Consider the following 21,970-nt stretch of genomic DNA (forward strand, 5'->3'; position numbering starts at 1 on the left):
CCCCCTCTGCACCCGCCTCTTCTCCGGACCCCGCTCCCCCTGCGCCCCCCTCTGCACCCGCCTCTTCTCCGGACCCCGCTCCCGCTGCGCCCCCCTCTGCACCCGCCTCTTCTCCGGACCCCGCTCCTCCTGCGCCCCTCTGCACCCGCCTCTTCTCCGGACCCCGCTCCTCCTGCGCCCCCCTCTGCACCCGCCTCTTCTCCGGACCCCGCTCCTCCTGCGCCCCTCTGCACCCGCCTCTTCTCCGGACCCCGCTCCCCCTGCGCCCCTCTGCACCCGCCTCTTCTCCGGACCCCGCTCCTCCTGCGCCCCTCTGCACCCGCCTCTTCTCCGGACCCCGCTCCTCCTGCGCCCCCTGCACCCGCCTCTTCTCCGGACCCCGCTCCCCCTGGGCCCCCCTCTGCACCCGCCTCTTCTCCGGACCCCGCTCCTCCTGCGCCCCCCTCTGCACCCGCCTCTTCTCCGGACCCCGCTCCTCCTGCGCCCCCCTCTGCACCCGCCTCTTCTCCGGACCCCGCTCCTCCTGCGCCCCCCTCTGCACCCGCCTCTTCTCCGGACCCCGCTCCCCCTGCGCCCCCCTGCACCCGCCTCTTCTCCGGACCCCGCTCCCCCTGGGCCCCCCTCTGCACCCGCCTCTTCTCCGGACCCCGCTCCTCCTGCGCCCCCCTCTGCACCCGCCTCTTCTCCGGACCCCGCTCCTCCTGCGCCCCCCTCTGCACCCGCCTCTTCTCCGGACCCCGCTCCTCCTGCGCCCCCCTCTGCACCCGCCTCTTCTCCGGACCCCGCTCCCCCTGCGCCCCCCTGCACCCGCCTCTTCTCCGGACCCCGCTCCTCCTGCGCCCCCCTCTGCACCCGCCTCTTCTCCGGACCCCGCTCCCCCTGCGCCCCCCCCTGCACCCGCCTCTTCTCCAGACCCCACTCCCCCTGCGCCCCCCCCCTGCACCCGCCTCTTCTCCAGACCCCGCTCCCCCTGCGCCCCCCTCTGCACCCGCCTCTTCTCCGGACCCCGCTCCTCCTGCGCCCCTCTGCACCCGCCTCTTCTCCGGACCCCGCTCCCCCTGCGCCCCCCCTCTGCACCCGCCTCTTCTCCGGACCCCGCTCATCCTGCGCCCCCCTCTGCACCCGCCTCTTCTCCGGACCCCGCTCCCCCTGCGCCCCCCCTCTGCATCTGCCTCTTCTCCGGACCCCGCTCCCCCTGCGCCCCCCCCTGCACCCGCCTCTTCTCCAGACCCCGCTCCCCCTGCGCCCCCCTCTGCACCCGCCTCTTCTCCGGACCCCGCTCCCCCTGCGCCCCCCCCTGCACCCGCCCGGGCCCCGGGGGCAGCGGACAGAGGGGGCCATGGGGCTCAGCCCCACCCTGGAGAAATGCCTCCGAGGGGCCAAAGGGCAAACAGGCAGGCTGGGGGGGGCGCTGGGGGGGTACTGGGGGGGGGCAGCCGGCCCTGTGCCCCCCCATCCCCCAAGCTCCCCGCTCTGGGGGCTTCCGAACGCCCCTCTTCGGAAACCTGCCCCCAGACTCCCCCTCGGGCCCCCCCTCGCGGCCCGGCCCAGGCGGGGGAGGAGCCGGGGGAGGGGCCGGGCCGGGCCCCGCCCCACTGGGCGGGCTCAGGACGCGCCGCAGCGCCGGGGCTTTGGGCCGCTGCGCCCGCGAGAGAGACCGGCCGGGTCAGTGCGGGGGGGCCGGGCCCTGCAGGACGGGGGGGGCAAGACGGGGGGGCAGAGATGGGGGGGCCGGGCCCTGCAGGAGGTGGGGGGGCAAGACTGGGGGGCCAGAGATGGGGGGGCAGGGCCCTGCAGGAGGTGGGGGGGCAAGACAGGGGGGCCAGAGATGGGGGGGCAGGGCCCTGCAGGAGGTGGGGGGGCAAGACAGGGGGGCCAGAGATGGGGGGGCAGGGCCCTGCAGGAGGTGGGGGGGCAAGACAGGGGGGCCAGAGATGGGGGGGCAGGGCCCTGCAGGAGGTGGGGGGGCAAGACAGGGGGGCCAGAGATGGGGGGGCAGGGCCCTGCAGGAGGTGGGGGGGCAAGACTGGGGGGGCAGAGATGGGGGGGCAGGGCCCTGCAGGAGGTGGGGGGGCAAGACAGGGGGGCCAGAGATGGGGGGGCAGGGCCCTGCATGAGGTGGGGGGGCAAGACAGGGGGGCCAGAGATGGGGGGGCAGGGCCCTGCAGGAGGTGGGGAGGCAAGACTGGGGGGGCAAAGATGGGGGGGCAGGGCCCTGCAGGAGGTGGGGGGGCAAGACAGGGGGGCCAGAGATGGGGGGGCAGGGCCCTGCATGAGGTGGGGGGGCAAGACAGGGGGGCCAGAGATGGGGGGGCAGGGCCCTGCAGGAGGTGGGGAGGCAAGACTGGGGGGGCAGAGATGGGGGGGCAGGGCCCTGCAGGAGGTGGGGGGGCAAGACAGGGGGGCCAGAGATGGGGGGGGCAGGGCCCTGCATGAGGTGGGGGGGCAAGACAGGGGGGCCAGAGATGGGGGGGCAGGGCCCTGCAGGAGGTGGGGGGGCAAGACTGGGGGGGCAGAGATGGGGGGGCAGGGCCCTGCAGGAGGTGGGGGGGCAAGACAGGGGGGCCAGAGATGGGGGGGCAGGGCCCTGCAGGAGGTGGGGGGGCAAGACTGGGGGGCCAGAGATGGGGGGGCAGGGCCCTGCAGGAGGTGGGGGGGCAAGACTGGGGGGGCAGAGATGGGGGGGCAGGGCCCTGCAGGAAAGGAGAATGGGGGGTGCCGGGGGGCAGCAGGGCTTGGAGGGGATGGGGGGCAGTGCCCTGGGGGGAGCGATGGAGGGAGCAGGGCCGGGGAAAGGGAGGGGGCTGGCGGGTGGATATTGGTGGGGTCATCAGAGAGTGATGGAAAGAAGGGGCAGCCGTAGCCCACCTTGGGGTGCTGATGGGGGCAGCCGTAGCCCAGGTGACTGAGGGGCTTCCTGGGCGCGGGGTGCCAGCTCTTCGTTTGTCGGGGTTTGCTTTGTGCACCCCCTCCCCATGTCCACACCCGCCCCCGCGCAGGCCCGGTGCAGGGAGCTTTCCCGTGGCCCCTCGGCTCTGCGGGGCACTGGCGGGGCTGTTGAAATTAGGGGCTGGTTTACATGGGACTTGTGGCCTGTTGTTAGAGGTGCGGGGAGAGATCTGGCTGCCTTAGCCCCCGGCGCGTTTTCCTGGGGGGCCTTGCACACATGGGCAAGGTCTAACCGACCTTTGAGGTCAGGGGGAACCCCGTGTTGCTGCTTATGTTCACTGCTCCTCTGGGGGTCTGGCAGCCTGGACACTGGAGTTGGTTTCCATATCATGTCAGTTTCACTGCACTAGGGAGTGGAGGTTTCCAAATTGCAGGGGAAAGTGCATGTTCAAAAACAGCTGTTTCCACTGGCACCTTTTTCAGAAGGGTTGGTTGGGTTAGAATTTCAACAGGACGGCAGATTTGAGAGGGCACCTTAAAAATCGCTGTTGGCTGCTCATTAGCTGTTCATTCAGACTTTTTGCCGCTGCAGGAGAGGGCTACAAACGCAGTAGTCAACTTCACCTGCATTTAGTCCGTTTCACTTTGTCAGGAGCACAGTGGCGCATGGCAGATTCATGCATTTTTGGTTAAAGAAAAAAGTTTGTTGAATTGTTTATATTTGATATAAAAACGGAGACAATCGGAGTATTTGTAACAGTGTTGATTGGTTACCTGTTGCCCTGATAGTGAAGGTGAATTTATACAAGAGGGAACCCAGCTGTAAGATTGGGGCCTGTATTTTGATCCAAACTCAACCTCATAATGTCTTTTCCAATTGCATGAACTAGACCAGAGATTATTTTCTGTGATAAGGAAAGAGAGTTTTGACGCACAGGGCTTACAGTCCAGAGCCCTGGATCCTATTCCAAATTCTGTCACCTCTGTTTCCAAATCTTTAAAATGTGGTTAGGGGTTACTGACTATAGCCTGCTGCTGCAAGAACAAGCTGTTTGTAGATTATAGAAATTGAAGTAAAAAAAAGATGAGGGATATTCCTTGTACAAGTAAATGAGAACAATTCTGGGTAGTCATTTGTTTTAGGCCTCTTTCTGATTACTATCCTTCTGTTTCCTGAGCTGCAGTGTTACATAATTTTCCTGACTAATTTCTTTCTACTTCAGTTACCACTTTTGTAGTCATGCTTTTTGTGAAGTCACGAGAGGCACCAGTGTGTTTGGAAGTGCAAGTAGGGTAACATTGGGAAAGACTGGTGGATTTTCAGGTATGTAAAACTTCTGCTGTAGCAGCAGACAAGTTTTCCCCTTTGGATTTTGCATGCTGTCAAGTTCTGCAATGTTTGGTGGAGAAAAACACACCAACTTTCTAAAGTACAAGTATCAGAAATCAGGGATGTGTGAGCACAGCTGAACTGGCACAAGTTCTAAAGCTCATCATAAAATATCTTTCTCTGGGTATGACTCTTGAGCCTTGTTCTAGGTATGCTGCCTGATGGTTTTTCTTTAGTCTCTTGATTGCATTTGCTGTTTTCTAACAGGTTTATTGTTTCTGCAGGTATTTTATTGCCAAGCCCCAGTGGAAGCCTCATCTTTCAGACTTTCTGTGGTGGATTTGGTTGAGCCAAATTTGTATCTGACTTATCTGGTCTGGGCCTTGTCATCTCTGGCAGACGATACATTTTGGATTAAGACAATAATAAGCTTGTAACAAGTAAGTTCTGGGCAGCTGGCAGTCCCTCATTTGTAGCAGTTTACCATTCAGTCTGCTTTATTTTCACAGAAATAGCAGTTCTTGGAAGGGCCACATTTCTGTGTGTTTCAAGTCCCACTGTTAGTAAATAACATTGTAAAAATAAGGAGGACGACCCTGGATTTTTCTCATTATTGTGTCTGCCTTTGTTCATTTAGGGGGTGCAATGTCATCTGTGGAACAACAGGGAGAACCACCTCCGGTGTCCAACTCATCCAGTACCTGTGAAGTAGTGGAGGCAGATAGTGTAAATAAGTATGAGGCAGTCGCACCGCACTGGTTTTACAGCAAGGTAATCGACTCTAGAGAGAGGTGGATCCCGTTCAGTCGGCAAGACTCAGAGAAGTTAGAAGAGGCCCACAACTCAAGTAAGTGGAAAATGCCTTTTTGTCAGAAACGTCTTCAGGGCCAGACACACAGTGGTTGTGAAGGGAACTGGCAGGATCTTCAATCTCTAGACTAGCGCGGTAGCAAAGATGGCTTCGCACTACCCTCCCCTAGAGTCAGGAGCGGCTTGAGGCGCCCCAGGTGGAACGCGCGATCGGCGCCCCTGCCTGCACGGCCGTCAATGGGGTGACGTCATCATCGGGCACTGTTGAAGCGGCGCCCTAGGCAACGGCCAAGTCAGCCTATAGCCATGGGCCGCCTCTGCCTAGAGTAGGTGACCAGAGAAGAGAGGTACTAGAGAGAGTCCAGAGAGGAGCAACAAGAATGATGAAAGAATTGGGCTTGTTTAGTTTAGAAAAGAGAAGACTGAGAGGGGACATAGCAGTTTTCAGGTATCTAAAAGGGTGTCACAAGGAGGAGGGAGAAAAGGTGTTCATCTTGGCCTCTGAGGACAGAACAAGAAGCAATGGGCTTAAACTGCAGCAAGGGAGGTTTAGGTTGGACATTAGGAAAGTTCCTAACTGTCAGGGTGGTTAAACACTGGAATAAATTGCCCAGGGAGGTTGTGGAACGCCCCTCTCTGGAGATACTTAAGAGTAGGTTAGATAAATATGGTCTAGACAGTATTTGGTCCTGCCATGAGGGCAGGGGACTGGACTCGATGACCTCTCGAGTTCCCATCTAGTCCTAGTATTCTATGATTCTGTGACCTCCTGGGGCTGGTCTAGCTCCCAGATCTCTAGTTTAACTAACTCTCCATTTGAAATGTAGTAATGCATCTCACCCTACAAGCCACCGAGAGGAGGTGAATTAGCAAGCGTGACTCATGGGGTTTGCAAGACGGGGAAATCTGCCGCAAGAGCATTGAGTCGGCCGAGGGTTCGAGATGTGTTGTATGAGTGTTACCGAGGGGCTAGAAGCTGCCGCTGAGGAAAGTGTTCAAACATCTCGTGCACTTTTGGCTACGGGAGTTGAAAGGGTCTTCCCTCTCTGAAATTGTACACTTGTCTTTGGAAACATCTTTTCCTGGAAGGGAGCCTCTTCATGCTGCTTACAAAAAATGTCGCATCGAAAAGGCTTTAATGTTCAGGCCTCATTATTGGACACACACACAAAATCTAGTGCTCAGTACATTTGCATGGGAGAGCGTGAAAGCAGCAGCTGGTTAGGGAGCAATGCTGGTTAAATGCCACTACCGGGGAAGCCTGCCCTGCAGATCTTACTGCTCCGTGGATTGATTAGTATGCAAATGGCAGCGATGCAGATTGGAGGATGGGTGAGGCTTCAGGTCCAGCCTGGCTCAGACACTTATTTATAATTGTGTCCGCAGTGTGCGAGGTGCTGTCCGTACATATTAATGGACGTCCCTTGCCCAGAATTGCAGACAGCCGAAAGGCTCTGCTTCTGCAGTCAGATCTGCAGAGCCCCACAAGAGGAGCAGCAAAGGGTGGGGGAGAAGAATAAGGCTTCCTGAGTCTTTTGTCCTCTTGCCCCACCCCCTTTCCAGGGGTTAGACTAAAGTGTGTGATCCTGATTAAAGGTGCCGTGTTTTGGCAGCTCATGCAGGTAACGGGTGCTGCCTATTGCAGTGGACCTGTCATCCCACTAATAGGATCACCCTGTAGATAGTGGAGCTCGGGGAGGCTTTTGCTCGGGGTCAGCGGTGAAATCTGTCAGTGCGGGTGGGGGATGCCGAGAAGCACTGGGCCAGGTGAAGGTTCTGGGGGCTGAGGGCCCAGGGAGCTTATTGCAAGTCTGTGAATGAGACTCGAAATCTGATCTCGTGCCTGCTCTGCCTGGAGCAGAGGTGTGGCCGGGGGCTCCGGCCGTACCCTCTTTGCTGTTGTGTGCCAGGTTGCACACCGAGTGGCTGCCCCTCCCTTTCCCAAAGGGGGCCCCTCTTAGTGGTACTGCCCGGCCCATGGCGCTAGGGAAATACAAACCGACCTGAACATTGAAGGATCGCCATGCGCTAGATGGAAACCAGCTGACCGACAGGGTAAGCGCTTTGGGGCAGGGACTGTCTCTCTGGTTAGGGGTCTGTTCGGGGCCTAGAACGGTGGGGGAGGCCTCCAGGCGCTACCACAAGAGACAGTAATAAACTGGCCTTTCTGATCTCTCCACCCTATCCCTGCGCGGAAGCTTTTGACTCTCAGGCATGACTAGCCTAGGAGGCCTTTTTAAATGGGGACTGTGGCGACGCGGTTGCTGGCGTTGCTAGAGGCACGCCTGCGTTTTCGAGGGAAGCGCCGTGCAGACGCGGCTGCTGCCCCCTTGGTTTGCATCCCCCTCCAACTTCTTGGCAACATGCCCTCGGGTTGGTTTGCTCTCGGCTGCAGCCCTTGCCTTCCCCAGGGCGAGAGGAGGAGCAGCGGGTGGTTCCAGCGGAAGGGGGCAGGTACGACGTGCATCTGCAGAAGCGGCTGCGCCACGCCGTGTACTGGGAGGAAGAGGTGTCGGAAGTGAGACGCTGCACCTGGTTTTACAAGGGGGACAAGGACAACAAATATATTCCCTACCCGGAGAGCTTCAGCGAGGAGCTGGAGGTAAAGCGGCTCGCCGGGTCGCGCCCAGTCCCTAACGCCCGGGATGCCACGAGGGGCCTGGGCGCTGAGCTGTGCCCAAGGACGTGAGCCCCAGGCTGACCTTTCGTCTTTGAGTGGCACCGGTAGACGTACTCGCTCCTCCCTCCTCTGCAGCCTCGCCCGTTGTGCCAACTGCAGCACGTTGAAGAGAGACAGGCTCCCCCTTCTCAGATCCTGGGTCCGGCTGCACAGTTCAGCTGCCTGGCCTGGTTTTCAGCCCTGGCCTCTGGACTTCACCCCTTGCAACCTGCATTCTGCCACGCGTCCTTGCCTTGCTCCTCATGCCCTCCCTCCTCCTACCTCTCTGTATGCTGCCTCCAGGCCTGGCCCATCCTCGTCTCCCTCGTCTTCAGAATGCTAATTGCTCTCTGACTCCAAGGTGTTCCTTAAAGCCCCTCCTCGCGGCTTGCTACCTACAGCTCCTGACCATACTTCTATAGGCGCTCGTCCCTTCCTTCAAGCTGCAGACACGCCTATTGGTCCCGCTCCTTGTCTGCTGTACTGTCCGCATTTCTCTTATGTAGACCCTGATCCGGCAAATACTCCCACCAGAGAATAACTTCACTAGTGCAAATACGTAGTGTCATGGGGCAGTTCCATTGGCTCCAGGGAGACAAATCACTTGTGAGAGGCTGCAGGGTCAGGCCCGCAGGTAGCAGACTACCCAGAGAGAGCTGCTTTATGGCCCGAAAGGTGGTAAGCGTGTTTATGAATCCCTAGAAACTTCTCCTATTAATGGCCAGTAACTCTTCCTATGGAGAATGGTTTTCCATAAAATTTTCATCTGAAGATGCTTCAGTAGAATCTAAAATGTCGCCTCTACTAAAATTGGTGGCATAAAGGTTGCCTCCAGCAAGCACGATGTAAGCCAGAGTTTAGTCCTGGGATAAGACTGACAGCTACTGATCCAGATCTCTGATTTACTTGAGTTTGATCAGTGATGTTGAGGGGTGGAGGCAACCTCCCAACGGGTGGAGTCCTGCGGACGCGTCTGTCTGACTTGCAGAGATTTCTCTTCTCCCCAGGAAACGTACATGATTGCTGTAACTTTGGACGAGTGGAAGAGGAAACTTGAGTCCCCCACCAGAGAAGTCATTATCTTGCACAACCCAAAGGTAAAAGCCTGAGGAGTTCCTGGTTGTAGCAGAGCCTGATAGATTTATGGTTTCTCCTCTGTCGTTCTCCTTTCCGTGCTGGCCTGCACTCGGGTTTTGTACTGCTCCAGTCGCATCTTTTAGAAACCAGCCTACTCGGTGCTCCTCCCTCGGTGTGGATGCAGTTATACCCGTGTAAAGGCATCGTGGTTCAAGGTGCCTTTACACTGATATCACTACATCCAGGCTAGCAGGTCGTGCCACTTAAACTACATCAGAATCTGTCCTTGGTATGCTTGTTCCACCATTAACATATCTGAGGGACTTGCCCTAGGTCATGCAAGCCAGTCTGTGGCTAAGCAGGACTTCCCAGCTTAGCTCCCCAACCACTGACCCGTCTTCCCTCCGGTGTAATCACCCCACAAACCAACAGTTTAACGGGCTTAGTGGCTAACGACTTCATTCCGCTGCTGGTTTCTAATTGATGCAAAGTGGCGCGCGCCCTGGCGCTGCTTGGTGGGGAATCCTTCCTCCTGCCTTTCCCAGACGTTATTTGTTCTGGCAAGGACAATGCAGAGCACAATTCTGCCTAGAACAGCGTGAAAAGCAGCCTGATTGCTGAGGAGCAGAATGTACAAAGAGCTGGTGAGCTCCGTCTATCCAGCGTCCGTCGGTGGCCTCACTGGCGCAGTGCTGGGCAGACTGGCTCTGCTCCTGGCAGTGCTACAGGTGTGCTTCCCGACAGATGCCTGACAAGTTGCTTATCCCCCTTCATGGATGTGTCGCACGCACCACCGAGTTCTACCGCTCTTCTCCCCGTGTCCTTCAGCTGATGGTGCACTACCAGCCAGTGGCAACCTCTGATGACTGGGGCGCCACCCCCGCCGAACAGGGCCGGCCGAGGACTGTGAAGAGAGGAGTGGAGAACATCTCGGTTGACATCCCCTGCGGTAAGGATCCAGCAAGGTGGAGGGAAACGTTTCTCAGCCCCGGTCTGTCTTGCCCGGGGCGATGCAACTCCAGAGAATTTAAAAAGGAAACGTTGTTTGAGATTATGGCAGGGACCCCTCATCTCACTGCAGATTTCCTCGTGTCCCAACCCTAATATATCCGTCGTTTCTACAGCCTGTAACCGAGAGCAGGGCCGTGCAGTGCAGAGTGTTCCCCACGGCGGCCTCGGCAGCGACGCTCAAAGGAGCGTTTCCTCAGTTAGGCAAACGGCTAGCTGCTGGGCACGTTGTGCGAACTGTTCTCTCTCTTTTCCTCTTAGGGGAGCCTCTGCAGATAGATCACTTGGTGTTCGTGGTTCATGGAATTGGGCCAGCCTGTGATATCCGGTTCCGGTCCATCATCCAGTGCGGTAGGTGTGCCCCGGAGGGGACGCATCGCCTCTCCGAGAGCAAATAAACACAGGTTGGATGGCAAACCACACGAGGTGCTGTCATCTCTCGTGGAAAGAATTTGACCATAATCTTAGCAAGCTGTGAGACACGACTTGCTGACTACACTGAAGTAAGGATGTTAAGTATCGGGTAATTGACTAAGCAAATAGTCGTTGCATTTTGCATTCCAACTCCCAATGCTGCATTTTGCATCGACTATTCGATTAGTCGATAGGGTGCCTCTGCCTTTGAAGTGTAGCAAGCGCCACGTGGAGCCCAGGGTCAGCTGAACCTGGGCTCCATGTGGCGCTGCGGCTTTGAAATGCCATGAGGAGCCTGATGCCGGGCTCCCTGCGGCGTTTCAAAGCGGCAGCACTGCACGGAGCCTGGGGTCAGCTCGGGAGTCCCCAGCTGACCCAGAGCTCCACGCGGCACTGCCACTTTGAAATGCAGCGTGCAGCCTGGGGACACCCCAGCTGGCCCGGGGTTGCACACGGCTTTTCAAAGCGGCAGTGCTGCGTGGAGCCCTGGGCCTGGCCTCAAGCTCCAAGCAGCGTTGCCGCTTTTAAGGACCCCCTCTTTTCTCCCTGCCTTGCTGCCTCTATCTGATAGAGGCAGCAAGGAGGGGGAAGCGACTCGTCGACAGTCCTGTCGACTCTCCAATAAGCATTTGCTCACCAGACAGTCGACTAGCCCTTCACATCCCTACGCTGAAGAAGAGTAGCTTGAACACTGACTTTGTAACCAGGAGCAGTGCAAGCCTGTTATGTGGACAGAGCTGGACAGTCGTTTTTATCAGAATGTTTATTGTCCCCTAACCCTTAAAATAGTGAGCTTCCCAAATCAGATATAGGTTCTTCAAGTGACTGAATAAATCTGAGACACTCGCCCTCCCCTCGGTCTACTGCGAGGTAGTAAAAGTGTGTGTGTGGGGGGGGCTTCAGAAATGCTGTGACAGTGTTGTCAGTGCAAGTGCTGAGTCGTGGCGAGGCGCTCTGGGGGGGCTGTGGGCCGTAAACAGGAAAGGTCAGATGAGGCAAAATGTAAAACCCAAAGCTGTTTTGTGGGGCCAAATGTCTCTACTGGGGGTAACGCGCCCCTTTGGTTTTCACGCAGTCAAGCCTTCTGACACTTCCCATGCGCAGGTTACTATCAGTGAACCAAACCAAGTGGTTTCAAATCCAGTCTCTGCTCTGTCTCCCTACCGCCGCGCGAGACTTGCACAGCAGGTTTCGTAGCTTTAAGAAGTGTCTCTCACTTGCTATGTGAAGGGCCCACGCAAACTGGGGAAACTGACTTGCTACAGCGCAAACGGTGAGATGGTTAAAAACCTTCAGACTGAGGATGGCTGCCTGGTCATCAGGTGGCAGCGTCCCTCTAACTCAGGTCCTTGAGCAGAGCGAAGGCAAGAGGCTCTCCCTACAGAGCTGGCTTTTCTAGGCCGTGATGCAGAGCTGCTCTTCTCTTCCCAGTCAACGATTTCCGCGCCGTTTCCCTGAGCATGCTGCAAGCGCACTTCAAGAAAGCCCAGGAGCAGCAACAGATTGGCCGGGTGGAGTTCCTGCCCGTGAACTGGCACAGCCCCCTGCACTCCACAGGGGTGGACGTGTAAGTGAATTGTAGCGCGGCAGGGAACGAAATCCAGGAGCGTCTTGCTCTTTTGGAAAGCGCCTCACCTTTGCTGCAGTGGGTGGGAGGCGAGAGAGGAGCTTTGCGGCAGGGGAGACGCAGGCGAAGGTAAAAAGGGACCAGGATTTGGTCGGATCTAGCCCTCCTGTCCAGTTGTCTCGTGAAGCTGATGTCTAGTGTCAGCTACCCCATAAGTGATGTATTGGCATGTAAAGTCAGAAGGCTGGACAGGCGCTTCCAGGTGATGCAGGAGCACAGAGCAGGGGTTAGCTCCAGTCCGGAAGTCAGTGAGAGTTGATACCTAATTCACCTGAAGGAGATTTTTTTCTAAGGCCCTGAGTGCCTTGAATCACAGAATCCTAGACCAGTAGGACTGGAAGGGACCTCGCGAGTCATCGAGTCCAGTCCCCTGCCCACATGGCTAGACCAGGCTACTCAGCACGCCGCCTGCAGGCCGTGTGAGGCTCGTGGCCCATTTGTTTGCCGCCCACAGTGCGGGTTGGGTTGACGCGGGGCTCACCACACGGCCCACGGGTGGGATGCTTTGAACGTGGCCTCCCCGGGGAACACGCTGCAACGGCGAGTCCATATAAAGGTCTTCTGTTGAGAAGTGTTTTACTAGTTAAATTCCTAGACTTGTCATTGCTCGTTAAAAATGCAAATTGGGTGGAAATCGGATCAATGTTGCATTTTGTTATCATCAGCAGAACTGACTTCCATGGGGCCTGCATGTCGTGTAGTCTCGCCTATCAGTGTGAAAAGCTATTTGCATATATATGCAACCATGCTTGAGCTGTGGCCCTCGGTATGTGCTGTGAGGATCACTGTGGCCCCCGGGGCTTGCAAAGTTGAGTAGCCCTGCTCTGGATCATCCCTGACGGACGTCTGTCTAAGCTGCTCTGAGCCAGCCGCTCCTGAATGCCATGGCGGAAATGCGCTGCCAGCTGTGCCAGGGGGGAGCTTGCTTAAATGCTCCTGGAGCAGATTGGCTCTTTGTTCCCCGTCTGGCAGGACCCTGCTCCCTGTCTGAGGCTCTGTTAATGAGGGATTCTGGTGAAACCCTCACTCTCATACCAGCCGTGGTTGTCGAGAGCCGGGATTCCCCCTACAGCCCTACCAGGAAATAGCGCCAGGAGCCGCGGGGGAATCGGTGTCCCGCTGAAGGGTCCTTTCTGCTCTGCGTTTAGCGATTTGGAGCGAATCACCCTGCCGAGCATCAACCGCCTGCGTCACTTCATAAACGACACCATCCTGGACGTGTTCTTCTACAACAGCGCCACCTACTGCCAGACCATCGTGGATACCGTGGCGTCAGAAATGAACCGGCTCTATCTGCTCTTCCTGCAGAGGAACCCTGACTTCAAAGGGGGCGTCTCCATCGCCGGCCATAGTTTAGGTAAAGGGTTTAGTTCTGTGCCTAGCGACGTAGAATCTACAGGCTGTGCCGTGTGCATGCAGAACTCCGGGCTGCAATCCGGTGCAGAAGTCCCTTTCCCATACCGTGGGACACTGGAGTATGGGAGGGGAGAGACTGGTTCCCTGTTCAAGAGGGAAAGGGCATGTAATATATTTGTATTCCAGCATAAGATCTGATGCTCTTCTCAGAGACTCCGTATGTGGCTGTTTTCTAGGGTCACTCATATTGTTTGATCTGCTAACAAATCAGAAAGATTCCTCTGAGGATGAAGACGGCAAGAGAGAGGTAAATGGTCCCTGGCGTGGATGTGTCTCGTGGATCCATGGGGACACCCGTGGGCTACGTCCGCGCTTCAGCATTCCCCCAGAGAGAGTCATGTTGGGAGCTCTGCTGTTGTCTCCTGCCTCCGTAGCAGAATTGCTTTGAATTCTCAGCACTACCCTGCCAGGCCCCGCCCCCACCCCACCCACCAACTCCCAGGATGGTGGGAGACCAGCTCTGTAAACACGACCCACGTGGCTGTATTTTCAGGGGTCCCAGATGGGTGCCTATGAACGGGGAGACACTGGGGGAGTGAAAGAAATCCTGAAGAAGCTTGAGTTGTCGGAGTACTACAGTGTTTTTGAGAAGGAGAGGGTGGACTCACAAGCACTGGTAAAGCAGCTCTCCCCACACAATGGTCACTATTCTTGTATAGGACACCGGTCTCCTCTCCCGGCCCGGGGGGCTCAGCGGGGGACTGGGAGCCGTGGGGGACTCACCACGGCTGCCAGGAGCCGCAGGGGACTCGCCACAGCTGCCAAGAGCCACGGTGAGTTCCCCCCGGCTCCCAGCCCCACAGCGAGTTCGGGAGCCACGGGGGCCCACAAGGGCCAGGAGCCACGGTTCTCGGTATTTGCGAATTTCACCGTTCGCAGTGGATGCAGGAACACGTGTGCCACAAATGGCCAGTTTCCTGGGTGTCACTGCTGGCCTGCAGATCTATTAAGAGTTCATGTTTTTCTTCTCTGCCTATCACCATGGTACCAGGGCGCGTTCTCACAGCTATTTTATGCCCTCTGGCCTAACTTTCCCGGGTTTTGCTGGTAAGCCTGGGTGACTCCTCCCACTGTGGGGTTTTGACTCTGCCTCGGCTAGCAGCAGCCCGGCTTTCCCACATGTGGGGTGCTGAACTCTACAGCGGCGCTGGGAAGAGAAGCACGTGGGTGGGGGAGGCTGAATCGAGAGCTTGCTGCTCGTGTCTCGAGAAGAGTCCCACTGAAACGGGAGCCATTCGACCCAGGGGACAGTGCTGACAAGGGGCATCCCCCCTTTTCCTGAACTGCACTGATAACTGGCTGTGCTCCTTTTCCAGGCTGTGTGTACAGAGGAAGAGCTCAAAGACATGGGAATTCCCTTGGGCCCAAGAATGAAGATCCTTCACTATGTAAGCTCCAAAGCGGGGTCACAGGTATGTTTTCTGGAGGGGCGGATGGTCCAGCTTCTCATGGCTGCTTGTTTGGTGTCACCGTGAAGCCGTTATTGCCAGAGCAGCTTCATACGCCTGTTGCACCGGCCCAAGGCGCGGCGGATGCAGCTGCTCTGGGGTCACGCCGAAGAGAACGCAAGCGATCTCCCCACATCGCTGCCGCGTCGGTGGCACTGTGGCCTCCGAGCTGCACCTGCCCGGCAAGCAGCGAGTCTGAGCCCAGCTCTAAAAACTCAGTCGTGTGGGGCTCGTGCAACACCACAGATATTAGCAGCGTCGACGTGCACCAGCCCCACGGTCGGCACAGCTGTTTGTACCATTGAGAGAGCAGGGCTGTAGCTCTGCCGTGGGAACTTGGGAAGGAGGCGCTGCTGGAGGGCTGGTGCCTGGGGCAGGTGGGGTAGCGCCCGGTCGCTCTCAGGAGTGTTTCTGCTGGGTGGCGGCTGTACAAGGCTTGGCCGTTTATTTTATGGCTGGGAGAGAGGCAATGCCCAGAGCCTAGAAAGCTCCCAACCCCCCAGTTATATGAACGGAGCCACTGCCAGTGATCAGCATGTCTGCGTGGGGAGCTGGGCAAGGAAGGAGCTCAAACTTCTTCCCATGGGCTGGCTGCCCTGTGCGTGTACTGCCCGTGGCGGCTGTATGGAACCCACAAGGGCAACTGCTGCCACCTCTCCCCCTTGTGTCAAGCAGGACGCTCAGCGGCAGGCCCCCCTCCCTGCTGGGAACGAGGCCAAGCGCGAAGATGCCCCCAAAGCTGCGTTGGGGTCAGCCCCACAGCCGGGGTCCGGCAGCAGTGCCCGTGGCGGGGCCAAGCGCCAGAATCTGGATGTCGGGCTGGGACAGGTAACGGCTCAGGTTGTCGGGGAACGCGGAACACGCAGCCCTCAGACTAGCGGGGGCTGCTAATCAAGGGTCACCTTGCCATGCGCCCGAGGGGCCCTAGTTCTGAGGGCAGGGCTAGCGCCAGGGTCGCCAGGTCCCGGCCCCTGCTGCCGGTCGACTCTAGTGCCCGAGATGCACCCTCCTAAGTCCTGTTTAAGAGGCTCCTTGGCTTGGCACTGACCTCCTGCCTGGTGTGAGCGCTGCCCTGGCCCTCGCTTAGAGCCCGCCACGACCATGCCCGGCTCTGTGCTGGCCCCATAGACGCAGCCGAGACGCTGAACTCGGCCGCTGGCGGGTGTGGCCTTTGCTGCGGAAGGGCAGGACAGCCCGTTGACTGGGACTCGGGAGAGCTGGACTGTGTCTGGCTCTTCCGTGTGACCTGGGCCGGTCCCGGCCCTTCTCGGAGCCTGCGTCTTCGTGGTGTGGGCAGCACAGCGGGGCCCACGCCCTGGTGGATCCCCTCACTGACACTGTGACAATCAACATCCTCTGGGTGGTTCCCACGGGGACATCTGTGGTGGTGTCTGACTGTGCATGGAGCTGCTCCTGAACACTCCTGTCGTGTCTTAACTCCGCTAGGTCTCCGCAAATTACCCTCAGCTGGTCTACAAACCCAGCATCTTCTTTGCTTTTGGCTCTCCCATCGGGATGTTTCTCACGGTACGAGGCGTGAAAAGGATCGATCCAGACTACAGCCTTCCTACCTGCAAGGGCTTCTTCAATATCTTCCATCCCGTATGTACGATCAGTAGGCGTGAAGCGAGATCTCGTGTCCGCAGCCGGCGCTACAGGCTTCTCCCTGCCCCGTGGAACAGCCCCCAAAGACGACTTAGCTGTCAGTACAGGTTCAACCTCTCTGGTCTGACAACATCCGTGCTCCGGCCTTCTGTTAGGGTGTCCACTGAGCCTGGGGGTGGACATGTTCCCTGCAGCCCCCTCCGGTTTGTTTACTGGAACCAGACCCGGCTCTCGGCGTTCTGGGCTGTTTAGCTTTAAATTTACCCCCCAGTGTCTCAGAGCCCAGCAAACAGCGGCCGCGCTGGTGCTGCTGAGGCACGATCGCATGGTTTTGCTTTATCTACTTACTACCCTGAGCTACTGCAGCGGTGTTACAACCACACGGACGCTTTCTTATGCAGAGAGCCGGTAACCCTTGGCTAGGTGCAGGCTCGTACAGGGGTATCAGTGCCAGGGATGCGAGTGGGTAACCCAGCCTGAGTTGGCAGCCCCGGCACTCACCACTGCTTCTGCGGCCCAACAGATTCCCCCCCCCCCATGAGGCTGCTGCCTTCCCGTGGGGTGGAGCTCCCCGTTAAACCGTTTAGTTCGTGGAACGGGATTTTACATCCCGCTCAGTCAGACACACTAAGCAGCGCTGCAAGTGCTGCTCCATTGATGCGCCTCCGTGAAACGGAAGGAGACCCCCCCCCCCGACACTGTTCCCCGCTGAGGTGCGGCACCATCAGAAGAGGTTCAACTCCCAATGCGTCGGGGCGAGGGGAGAGCACCTCTGCGCTGCATTAGAACGGTCGGCGCCAATAGCGTGTCTCCGGGCCCCCCGGGCTACGGCCCGTCGGCTCCACGGGTGCACCCAGAACGGCTCAGCGTGGCCCTTCTCCTTCCGTGCAGTACGACCCGGTCGCGTACCGAATCGAGCCCATGATCGCGCCGGACCTGGAGTTCGAGCCCATGCTGCTCCCGCATCACAAGGGCAGGAAGCGGATGCACTTAGGTAAAGCCTGGGGCCGTGCGCGGGGCGGCTCGGGGACGCTGTTGCTTCCTGCAACGGCTGCGGCTGCTCCTTGGCCTCACCCCGGGCGCCTGTGCCTTTCAGAGCTGAGAGAGGGCCTGACGCGCATGGGGATGGATCTCAAGAACAACCTCCTGGGCTCCCTGAAGATCGCCTGGCAGTCTTTCACCAGAGCCCCGCTGCCCGCTGTGGAGGCAGCCGCCAGCGCCGATGCTGAAAACGAAGCGGAGGCCAGTTTGGAGAAACAGACAGGTTGGTGCAAACGCGAGAAGGGAGGAATCCCCAGGGCAGGGGACCAGGCGCAGCTCAGACTGCTCCCGGCGCGGGAAGGTAACCGGGATGCGAATGAATTGTCCCAGACCAGCCTGGACACCCACTGCTGGGTTCTCCTGGCTCTGGTCTGCCCGTTGTCACTGCCTGCTAGCCGACGTGCCCACTGCCAATGCCCTGCACCACGGAGCGGGCACTGCCCAGGGGACAGGCCTTGTGCCTAGGCTACAGCATCCCAGTGTGAGGAGGCGGCATCTTTATGCTAACAGTCTCCTCCCTGGCGTGTTGTCCTGTAACCCGCTGCTTGGAGCCCACGCCCCTGCGGCTTGCGTCAGCCCGGTCTGCCTCTCGCAGCACCCGCCTGAGCCCCAAGCTGCTCCGCTGCCCTTCGAGTGAAAGGGCGGCCCTGGAGCGGCTGCCAGCGTGGACAGGCCTCGCACGCACCGTGCTGACTCTTGTGTTGGTTAAGTCCACTCAGATGCGACGCCCGAAGAGCCGGCGGCTGGCGGGAAGGAAGAGACGCCCCCCGTGAATGTGGGAATGCTCAACGGGGGCCATCGGATTGACTACGTGTTGCAGGAGAAGCCGATAGAGAGTTTTAATGAATATTTATTTGCACTGCAAGGCCACCTTTGCTACTGGTGAGGGTCTCCTCAGCTGCCTCGCTTCTTACTCTCCGTCCGGCCCCTCCAGCCTCTTGTAACGTGCACCCTGAACGCTGGCAGGGTGAAAATGTGAGCAAGCAGATCCCAGTCACATGGAAGGGCACCAGGGTCTGATGCGTGGCTAGAGCAGCCCCCGGCTCGGCCAGGAGGGGGGTTCCGTGCGCGCCGTACGAATGTTCCGTGGTGTGTGGGCGTCGGGCGTCTAACGCTCCTCTCTTCCAGGGAGTCGGAAGATACTGTTCTCTTGATTCTGAAAGAGATCTACCACACGCAGGGCATTACCTTAGACCAGCCTCTCCAGTGACGGCAGGCCCCAGCTGCACTCTCCAGATGACTTGATGTAAGTTCCTCCCGATGAAAGGGGCGGCCGGTGCCATGCGTCCTGTGCAGCCGCCTCTTTGGGAACGGGCGTAAGGACGTAGCTGGCTGCCTAAGCCCCCCTCATTGTACCGCACACATCCAATGACACCGTCATGTTGGGGATGCTGCTGAAACGGAGGGAACTTTTAAAACCTGACTCCTTCGCGCTTGTCACTGAGAAGGCTGAATCGCTTGTGCTCTTCTCTCCTCCATGTTCAGTCCCTCCGGGTCTGCCCAGTGTCAGCTTCAGCGGTTCAAGTCAGATCTGCCCTCCACACCACCGCTCGGGTTCATTCCCGATGCCTGCCCGGCTGCTGTGGCTGAGCTGGAGGAGGTCTTTCCAAAAGGAGACCACCCTGGTTTAAAGACTCCAGGGATGGAGGGCCTGTCGCCTTCTTTGGAAGCTGTTCCCCTCAACGAACCCTCAGCGCCGTGTTTAAAAACCAACGGGCCTCCTGTTTAGAACGGGCCTAGAGTTTACTCCCCGCCAGTGGCTCTTGTCACGCTTAGGCTGCTAACTTAACGAGCCCTGGAGGAACCGTCGTCTCCCCAGACCAGTGCTTGTGGCTTGCTGGCCGTCTGCCCCTTCTCCTTGGCTAGGGGTAAACTGCACGGCCTGGCCTCCTTTGCGAGGTGTGTGCCAGTTGTGGAATTGTTTCTAGAGGGGGAGGGGTAGCTCAGCGGTTTGAGCACTGGCCTGCTAACCCCAGGGTTGAGAGTTCAATTCTTGAGGGGGCCATTTAGGGATCTGGGGCAAATCTGTCAGGGACGGTGCTTGGTCCGGCCGTGTGGGCAGGGGCCTGGACCCGATGACTCTCAAGGTCCCTTCCAGCTCTATCTGGTAATGGTCTCTCCGGTGCCCTAGGAAAGAATCCCCTCCCACCCAGGCGTTAGTGAACCGGGGCTGGCTCGCCCTCACCTCAGCCTAACACCACTATGCACTGGGGAAGGTATTTCAAGTGACCTTAGTGCCAGAGGGAGGCTGCTGGAGCTGGAATCCCAGGTTTGCTGTAGAACCAGCAGGCTCTGCCCTGTGCTGCTCCTGGGCTGACGCCTGCAGTCGGCAAGGGCCTGAGAGCTGCCAGCTGCTAATGGCTTAAATGGGAGGGGTCAGTCACTGGATGGGAAATCCCTTGTGCTTCCAGGCTTTACTGCTGCCCCGCCCCTGCTTCCTTGTAAGCTGTTTGCTCTCTCCTGTTGCTTCCCTAGATGCCACCAAGGAACACTCAGCAGCAAAGCCTGGATTCTCCTCTCTTCCTTCCTCTCCTGCTGCTGTATCCTGCATGCTGCTTCCCACGCGCCTCTGCTGCCCGGAGCACTGGGAGACTTTTCTCCTGGGGAGGGGGATCAAGGCAAAATCCTCCCTGCCCATGGTGCCACTCGTAGGCTCGTTCACTCCAGCACCGTTCAATGGACTAGTCCAGCCCTCTCGTCTGCTCCAGCACTAGCTGTCCCCAGTAGAAATCCAGCAGCGGGGGTGGGGAGCTGGTGTGGGGGATTTCAGGGCCTCCAGAGACTCCTGGTTAGCGAGCACACGCTGCTTGTGGGAAATGCCTGGAGTGCCCTGCTACAACAGCCCCACCGCGGGGCGGGCGGGGGGCTGGCTCTGGTCCTTCGGCGCACTACGGCCCAGCCTGGGTGGATGGGCAAGGGCTGCTAAGAGCACGGAGTTTGGTTTCTTGCACCCTGGCTCTATGCCGCAGGCCAAGGGACCCTGGCAGCCTCCCGTCTCCACATGCAGGAGGGGGACAAGTGTCATTAGCAGCCTGGAGGCTCTAAGGAGCAGCCCTAGGCCCAGAGCCCCCTCTGCCAGGGCCCTGTGTGCCCAAGCTTTGCTTTCCCCAGCCAGCGCCCCGGGACACAGCAACTGACTCTCACCCAGGGGAGCCGAACTGGACTCTTGTTTCCCACGGTGTCCTCTCACCTCCCCCGAGCTGGGTGTGCGAGGCACCAGAGGCGGGACGGGGGCTCCAGGTGAAGCCATGATGGAGTGTGAAGATGCCCAGTTGCCGTTTATCAACGGGCCGAGCCTGGGCTTTGCCAGAATGCAGGCGGCCTAGCCCAAAGCAGGATGTTCCTAGCACCCCCCCAGCCCTGAGCACCGTAGGCTGGCATGTGGCCTGACCCCGGCTGGATTCCAGCTCTAATTCCCTTCTCCTTTCACAGGCAAACCCCCTGCAGCAAGGGTGAGCCCTGTCCAAGGCCGAGAGGCATCCGCCCCGCACTGCGGGGGCCAGACCAGCTCCACGGCCACTTCCTAGCAAAGCTGGATCCAGTCAGGGGCTTGCTAGGAGTCCAAAGGGCTGCCCTGCTGTGTGCAGCGAGGGAGACACTCAGTGCAATACAAGAGCCCAACACTCCCTCTCCCTACACCCCTGGGGGCACCACAGGCCAACCTCCGTGACACTAATGCCAACTTCACAAAGGCAGAGACCCCTACTGTTGTGCCCAGCCATGGCCTGGGCCGCATTAAGCAGCAGGTGCTGACCTGGTCAAGATGCACAGGCGGGGCGGGGCATGGGGCAGTGACGCTGGTAACCAAAGACGGACGGATAAAGAACTGACCAAGCAGCTGTGGATTCCCTTGCTCAAGGGAAAGAGGGGAGGGTGGAGGGGGGCTGGGCTGGGGTCTGGACGTGGCCCCAACCTTGTTTCCCCTCTTGCTGGCTTGAGTCCATCCAGCATAAGGAGCGTGTTTGTTTCCCTCGGTGTGAGCACTATTTATTTACATGCATTTTGGATTCTCCGCCCTGCTCCCTACAGGAGAGCTCAGGGCTGGCTCTGGGCAGCCGTGTCCCGTGGAGCCCAGCACCTGGCGGGCCATACGAAGGAAATGGGTTTCACACGGCGGTCACGACCAGCTCTTCAAGTTATGCACTTTGTGTAAAACATTTCAATACATTTAAAACTGTTATTTAATGTCTTTTTCCCGTCAATACAGCCGTAAATCGCTGGCGGCAGTGGCTGTTTGTGGGGGAGGGGCAGGAGTCTGAGAACTTACTGTTTTGGGACCTACCTCCATGGCAAAGTACAGCAGGTGTAATTCCCAGGAGGAGCCGTTGGCGGCCAGGTGTCATAGGAGAAACAGATCTAAGCAGCAGCACCAACTAGACAGGTCTCCTTAGGCAGAGCGCCTGCCTTACAGCAGGAGAGCATGTGCTGTCAGGATAAGAGTTTTTCAAAAACGCCCACAATTCAGCCTCTTTTCCCATCTTGCTCCAGTCCTCAGGAGCAGAGAACAAGGAGATGCCCAATTCTAAAAGAAGCCTCACCCCCCCGCTTGGTACGTCCTTCAGCTGTGTCTGAAACAGGCCAAGCAGTGGCGTCCAGCTGGCACTTTTGAAGGTTACTGTAAAGAAATGACTGCTGCTTTCTTGTAT

The 21,970-nt window shown here is 58.5% G+C and overlaps 1 protein-coding gene across 12 annotated transcripts; it reads left to right on the plus strand.

The window, feature by feature from the left end:
- Nucleotides 1-1,555: 1,555 nt before the first annotated feature.
- DDHD2 (DDHD domain containing 2) lies at nucleotides 1,556-21,540 on the plus strand. 12 transcript variants are annotated; one of them, XM_075910731.1, is made up of 19 exons: nucleotides 1,556-1,665; nucleotides 4,504-4,659; nucleotides 4,857-5,066; nucleotides 7,441-7,631; nucleotides 8,696-8,785; nucleotides 9,594-9,714; nucleotides 10,035-10,124; nucleotides 11,619-11,754; nucleotides 12,963-13,171; nucleotides 13,407-13,477; nucleotides 13,724-13,846; nucleotides 14,547-14,642; nucleotides 15,351-15,506; nucleotides 16,125-16,280; nucleotides 17,175-17,277; nucleotides 17,380-17,547; nucleotides 18,035-18,206; nucleotides 18,453-18,570; nucleotides 19,800-21,540. In XM_075910731.1, exons 3-18 carry the CDS (start codon nucleotides 4,865-4,867, stop codon nucleotides 18,532-18,534), a joined length of 2,166 nt encoding a protein of 721 aa, XP_075766846.1. In that variant the 5' UTR covers nucleotides 1,556-1,665; nucleotides 4,504-4,659; nucleotides 4,857-4,864; the 3' UTR covers nucleotides 18,535-18,570; nucleotides 19,800-21,540. The 12 variants fall into 12 exon arrangements, with proteins under 12 accessions (XP_075766846.1, XP_075766848.1, XP_075766850.1 ...); XM_075910733.1 differs by having other exon boundaries at nucleotides 20,757-21,540; XM_075910735.1 differs by having other exon boundaries at nucleotides 18,044-18,206.
- Nucleotides 21,541-21,970: the final 430 nt, after the last annotated feature.

Source organism: Pelodiscus sinensis, chromosome 28 (genome assembly GCF_049634645.1).
Source record: "Pelodiscus sinensis isolate JC-2024 chromosome 28, ASM4963464v1, whole genome shotgun sequence".
In the NCBI taxonomy this organism is placed as follows: Eukaryota; Metazoa; Chordata; order Testudines; family Trionychidae; genus Pelodiscus; species Pelodiscus sinensis.

Excerpts from the sequence above, each read along its gene's own strand:
- DDHD2 (XM_075910731.1), top strand. The coding sequence starts at position 4,865 with ATGTCATCTGTGGAACAACAGGGAGAACCACCTCCGGTGTCCAACTCA. Across the intron at positions 11,755-12,962 it reads CACTCCACAGGGGTGGACGT|CGATTTGGAGCGAATCACCC; the intron begins GTAAGTGAATTG and ends CTCTGCGTTTAG. Across the intron at positions 16,281-17,174 it reads TCTTCAATATCTTCCATCCC|TACGACCCGGTCGCGTACCG; the intron begins GTATGTACGATC and ends CCTTCCGTGCAG.